Consider the following 6,248-nt stretch of genomic DNA (forward strand, 5'->3'; position numbering starts at 1 on the left):
GGGAATTTCCATGAGAACCATACAGGGAGCCATCGGCCCCAACCTGGGGTCCACTGGGCACTAGGAGAGACTTAATTCACCAGGATTCACTCATGGAGGACTTGCCAGCTCCCAGCCACTCCCAGCCATACCTCTCTACGGCTCCATCCAATTCTGGAAATGGCAGTGAAAGCAAAGGAGTCTATGATGGCTTGTACAAGTCACCAGCCTAACCTCTCTGACCTCATGACCCAGAGTCATTCAATGACAAGACAGGGCTAAAAGCAACCTAAAGACCATAGAAACCCCAAACCATAAAAACCACCCAACCCCCTAGTTTTAGAGATAGGAAAAGTGAAACAGAGAGGTTATGAAGGTTACTCAGGGTCACTTAGCTAGCAAATGTCAGAGCCAAGATATGTGACGGAAGGAAGGAAGGAAGGAAGGAAGGAAGGAAGGAAGGAAGGAAGGAAGGAAGGAAGGAAGGAAGAAGGAAGGAAGGAAGGAAGGAAGGAAGGAAGGAAGGAAGGAAGGAAGGAAGGGAGAGAGGGAGAGAGGGAAGGAGGGAAGGAGGGAGGGAGTGAGGGAAGGAAGGAGGAAGAAGGAGCTCATGGGTGCTCCTTTGGGGCTGTGATAGAGGTCAGAAACTGGGAAGCTAGGTGGAGCCAGAGAGGAGATGACCAGGACCATAGGATGCTAGGCATCAGAGGCAGACAGGATCCAGTATGAAATTGCTCCAAGAAAGTGGGAATGTTAGAACTATCATAGTGATCTCTCAGAGGTCAACATGGCCCCCACTAAGTTAAAGGAGAAAGAAGGAAGAAGATGCACAGCAGGACCCCAACAGGGGCAAATGAGACAAATACAGGAGGGGGGTAGGGGGTCTAAATCCAGGGTTGTTCAGTTGACATGAATATGAGGTAAAAGTCACTTGGCCTTCTGCCTATACACACACACACACACACACACACACACACACACACATACACACACCCCTCAGATCACCCTCCACATGAGAAAACAGGCAAAGATACCATCCCAGGAGGTAGGGACCATTAGCACATGGTAGAAAGGAATTTGGGGCCTCCACACAAAGCTGTGGGCTAATGGATTGCCTCACTAAGCTGAGGCCAATTCATCCTCCCACTCAAGGTCAGAAAATCCCCCCCAAGTCTCCACATGAGAAGGCTTCATCCCCACATGAACGACTTTGGTTGCTATAACCTTTCTCTACAGGCAGAGTTTCTCACTCATTCACTCCCCCTCACCATCATTCCCTCCAGTCCCCCATCTCAGTCAGTCGACCTGCATTTATTAAGCACCCACTACGTGCCAGGCCCTGTGCTAAGTTGAGGTGAAGTCTCTTGAGCAGTGATGCCCAGCTGCCCAGAGCTGGTTTTAACAACAGCGCCCAGGAGGGCTGTCTCCTCTGCTCTGGAGTCCCTGCTGTTCTTCAGCTTTGGGTTTCTTCCCAGACCTCCCAAGGGCCCAGTGAGCTCTAGAAGTTTGGGCCTCTATTATCTGCTATTCACATCCTCTCCTTCCTCCATCCAGAGGTGATGGGCCAGAGACACAGAACAGCTCAGGCTGAGAGTCCTTAAACAGGACAGTCCTTAGGATCCCAAGGCATCTCCATAAATCAGGGTGTGGTGGGTGGGGAGCTGAATTTTCATTTTTATTCCTGACTGTTCTGAGCCAAGACAATCCCCAGCAGTCAAGACCAGCCTCAGACACTGAACCCTAGGGACTGGGAGGAGAGGGAGGGAGGACTGAGGTCCCAAATGTCCTTATTTGTGGGACAGAGCGTTGGAAAGGATGCAGACAGCGGTTTCCTCATCTACCCTCTCTGAGGGTAACCATCGGTGTCTATCATTTAACAGAAGGTCACAGAAATGGGACAAAGCCAGTGGTGGGGGGATTTAGTGGGAGTTCTAGAGGAGATAAAGAATGGGGCCAGAGGAAGCAGATCAGAGCCACCTCCGCAGGACTTCTCTAGACAGCCACGCCTGGAATGTGCAAAGCCGAGGCGGTCCGGGCCAGCCGACCCTGTCCCTGCCTCTTCGGGCATGTGGCTTTGCCCACCGCGCCGGCCCGTCAGGCGGAGCTGCGGAAGGAGAACTGCAGGTAGATGATGAGCAGCAGCACCGTGGCCCAGAAGAGGCACCAGGGGATGGAGCAGAAGTTGCAGCCCTGGCTGCCCTCCGAGGCCTTGTTGGGGCTGGCCGGCCGGGAGAAGGTGTAGGTGGTGGCTTCCTCCTCCAGCAGCTTGTCGCTGGGCTTCCAGTGGTTGATGCCCGCCAGGCAGGCCTCGCACGACTCCCCGCGGTGGCGCCGGTTGTCCTGGCGGCTGGCCACGTGGATTCGGTACTGGCCGCGCTCGCCGTAGCACTGCTCCCGGAGGCTGATGATGAGATTGTCCACCAGGCCCTCGATGTTTTCCTCCAGCATACTGGACTCGTCCAGCCGGGCGGTGCCGCACTCGTAGCAGAACTGTTTAAAGACCCGCATCCGCACGCAGCCCATCCTCTGGGCCGGGTCCAGGAACATGTGGAAAAGAATGACCACGTGCGAAGACTGCCAGGAGTGCCAGCACCAAGAGCAATGGAACCTGTGGGGGCGGGGGAGGAGAGGGGGAGGGGTGGAGCAGGCTGCGTCTCCTGGCAACCGCAGCCCCCGCCCTGGGGACCGCGAAGCTGCACCTCCCTAGCTCATTAGCAGCCCTCTGCTTCCCTGCCCCATCCCTCAGTGCGCTTGTCCTGGGAGATTCTGCCTCGAAGGTAGGCTTCTCAGGGCACACGGCTTACCAAGTCCCTGTTTCCTACAGGCTGAAGTCCAAGCTCATTAGCTTGGCATTTAAGGCTCCCGTTATGAGACCCCAATTTACCCATTCAAACTAGTCCTCAGCGGCCCCCAGGCCAAGCTTCCCTCTCCTCCAGGCTGGTCCTCTCAAAATAGTGTGTGCGTTCCTGTCTCGGCATGAAACAGCAGCGCCTGAGGAGCGTGGCTTTGGAGTCAGAAGACCTGGGAGTCAAAAAGTTGGAAGCCTCCAAAAAGTGGTCCCTTTCCCTCCCTCCCACAACCATACCCCACTGCCCTGTCCGAAGACCCTGCCTCCCTTCCATGGTGCCTCAGTTTCCTCATCTGTAAAATCAGGTGGTTGGACTAGATGACCTCCAAGGACCCTTCCACCTGTAAGTCAGGATGTTTAGTCTTATCACCTTTGCTGGTGACGGCTGTGGTAATAACAGCAACAGTGCAGTAAACTGAGCAATGGGCCTGGAGTCAGAAAGGCCTGAGTTCAAATCCAGCTTCAGATGTTTAATAGCTTCGTGGCCCTGGGTAAGTCACTTAATGTCTGTTTGTCTCAGTTTCCTCATCTGTAAAAGGGAGGTAACAATGGCACCTACCTCCTAGGGTTGTTGTGAAGATAAAATGAGACAATATTTGCAGAGTTCCTGGCAAATCTCAAAATGCTACAGAAACACTAACCATCCCATTTGTTCCTCAAAGCAACTCTATGAAGTAAGTGCTATTATAATGCCCATTCTATAGAGACTGAGGAAGGTTAAGAGGTTTGTGCAGGTTCACAGGGCTAATGTGTCTAAGACAGGATTTGAATTCAGGTCTTCCCATCTCCAAATCCAGAGCTCTAAGATCTTAACCTATCTTTCCAATGCCCTTCGCTTTTCTCCCTACCCACCCTACGAGGTCCAGTCCAAGACATTTCCTCTTCCAGGTAGCCTTCACATATGAAGTGAATGCCCATGACCTTTATTTCCTGGACTGCCCATCTGCAACTATCCCAGATGGCCTCATATTATACAGTCAGGTCCTTCGTCCCCCTCCTAGACTGGAAGCCCTCTGAGGTCAGGGCCATGGCTTTGCACTCCCCTTAGACTAGTAGAGTGTCACACACATGCTTAGTGCTCAGGACAGATTTGTTTGTAGGATCTTAGAATCGTATGGTGGGCGTGAAAGACACCTGTGAGGTCATCTGGTCCAGTCTGTTCATTTTACGAAGCAGGAACTGATGTCCATAAAGGTTATGTGACTTGTCCAGGGTCACACAGAGACAGGATTTGAACCCAGGGCCTCTGACTCCACAGCCAGCTGCAATTCCCACTGCCCTCATCAGCAGGACCCTTCCCTGTCCAGCTTCATCTTTCAACCCATGATGCAGATAATGAAGGCAAGGCCGGTAAGCACATGAGAAGGAGGCTGCCATATGAGAGCAGACCTCCCTCCATGGCCTCCTCTAGCCTACCCCCTCCACTGGCTTAGAGCCAACCCCCATCGAGCCCTGCTGGGTTAACACCAAGGTCCTTGGGCAGAGGTTTCAGGGTGTAATGGTCATGGGAGGGGTGTGGGAGAGGAGGTGAGAGCAGAGGGAAACACCCTGGCTCTGCTGCAAGAAAAGAGGGGTAATATTCCACTGAGGCAAATGCTGTGGCACTGCCTAGGACACTTATGTGTCCATTTTAAGTCTTCCTGACCTAATGGACTTGGCAGGGTGGGCTCAGGGGAAGCTGTGGTATCAAAATAACACATATTAAATGTTTAAAATGGGCAAGTCAACCCATTCTCTTCCCCTCAGAAGTGAGACCTAGAAAAGTCCCCCTGTTTAGCCATTGTCTCTTCAGAGATGGTGCTACTAGAACCCTCTTGTGAAGGAGCCCTCCCCTACCCCCACCCAAGGGGCTCAAGCACCCTGCTATCCTGAGTTAGCCCTTCTCACCAGGGACTTCTTTCCAGGGACATCGTAAGAAGAAGAAGACTCTGGAATAGGATGAGTGCGCACATCACCGCATCGTAGAGATTAACCAACACCTGTAGGCACTGGGGGGGTTGGGGGAGGAGGGTTTCATCCTCCACCTGCACCCAAAGACCACTGCCTTTCCTCTGCAACTGTCCCAGCCCACTGTCTAGAATGTCACCCTCCACTAGCTAGGTCTGTGTGCCCTGGAAAGAAGAGATCACAGGTTTATAGATTCCAAGCTGCAAGGGACCTCAGAGATGTTATAGTCCAACACCCTGAATTTTACAGAAGAGGAAACTGAGGCCCAGAGAAGTCAGAGGATCATAGACTTAGTGCTAGAAGGGACTTCAGAGACCATTGACTCCAATCCCCCCATTGTATAGGTGAAGAAACTGAGGCTCAGAGGAGTTAAGTAAGAAAGGAGTGGAGAAGAGAAGAGTAAATCAAAGGGTAAACCAGCAGAAGTAAGATTTGAACCCAGGTCCTGTGTCTCCAAAGCCTGTGATTTCTGCATTATACTATGAGTACTCAAGCCTGCTCCCAGGTCCTTGTTCTGCTCTCAGGTTCCTGTTTTCTAGTTTCCAAAACCTTCTAATCCTCTCCCACCACATAATCCAAAGACTAGAGTTTTTAGCCCACCTCTCCTCTGACACTCAAGACTCTTGGACATTCATCTCATGCTCACTGGCTTCAGTGCCCTTCTTAGCTGACATTTCCAGTCTACCAATGCCCTTTCTCAACTTCAACTCCCACCACGTGAAGAGAGGAAGAGCAGAGGTAACTTCACCAGCCCAAGTTACTGGCATGGGGGGTGGACCAGTCCTCCCTCCCTCCTGAACCTGGCATGGCTCACCTGCCCGAGGCATGCTGCTCCAGGTACTGCTTCCAGCCTGGGGCCAGAACATTGTGCTGCAGGTTAGGGTCCATGATGAAATCCCAGCTGTCGGCAGGCTTTGCCTCCTCCATCTTCTCATAGAAGATTTTCTTCCACTCGGCAGTAGTCAGGCTCTTACACATGTCCCCTTTGGATGAGGTGGTGGGCTCGGCCCTCCTCCAGAGAGAGAACGCAGTCAGTGAGGGCAGGCGGATGGCAGGACAGCGGAGTTTCCACGGTCTGAACTTCCTCATCGACAGGACCTGGCAGCAAAAGCTCCAGCGATCTCCCTCCTTTGTCCTCCTAGGCACCAGTCACCACGGCAACCAGGCTGGGAGCCAAACACCCCAGGCTCAGAGAAAAGCCAAATCTAGGGGGAATTTGAGTGAGACCCAGGCAGGGGTGGAGACTGAGAGGCAGGGGCTGGGAGGCAGACATGAATGGTTCCACCTGCAGCCACAGAACAGTGGTGATGGAAGGACCTTGGAGAGCACCACTGGATGCTAGATTTGGCCAGAAAGACCCTTGAAGGCCATTGAGTCCAACACCCTCATGTTTACAGAGGAAGAAACAGAGTCGGTGAAATGAACCGTTTTGTCCAAAGCCACGCAGGCAGTCAGCTGAGAGTGAACCCTGGTC

General features: G+C 52.7%; 1 protein-coding gene across 1 annotated transcript; it reads right to left on the reverse strand.

Annotated features, from left to right (window-relative positions):
• Positions 1-525: 525 nt before the first annotated feature.
• On the reverse strand, positions 526-5,863 carry LOC110210232 (receptor-transporting protein 1-like). Its single transcript, XM_020989068.2, has 2 exons — positions 5,589-5,863; positions 526-2,587 (listed from the first exon to the last, which is right to left on the reverse strand). Exons 1-2 carry the CDS (start codon positions 5,861-5,863, stop codon positions 2,074-2,076), a joined length of 789 nt encoding a protein of 262 aa, XP_020844727.1. The 3' UTR covers positions 526-2,073.
• Between the last annotated feature and the right edge of the window lie 385 nt (positions 5,864-6,248).

This window comes from Phascolarctos cinereus, unplaced genomic scaffold, assembly GCF_003287225.1.
Source record: "Phascolarctos cinereus isolate Bilbo 61053 unplaced genomic scaffold, phaCin_HiC Scaffold_7;HRSCAF=346, whole genome shotgun sequence".
In the NCBI taxonomy this organism is placed as follows: Eukaryota; Metazoa; Chordata; class Mammalia; order Diprotodontia; family Phascolarctidae; genus Phascolarctos; species Phascolarctos cinereus.

Excerpts from the sequence above, each read along its gene's own strand:
- LOC110210232 (XM_020989068.2), bottom strand. The coding sequence starts at position 5,863 with ATGAGGAAGTTCAGACCGTGGAAACTCCGCTGTCCTGCCATCCGCCTG. Across the intron at positions 2,588-5,588 it reads GAGCAGCATGCCTCGGGCAG|GTTCCATTGCTCTTGGTGCT; the intron begins GTGAGCCATGCC and ends CCGCCCCCACAG.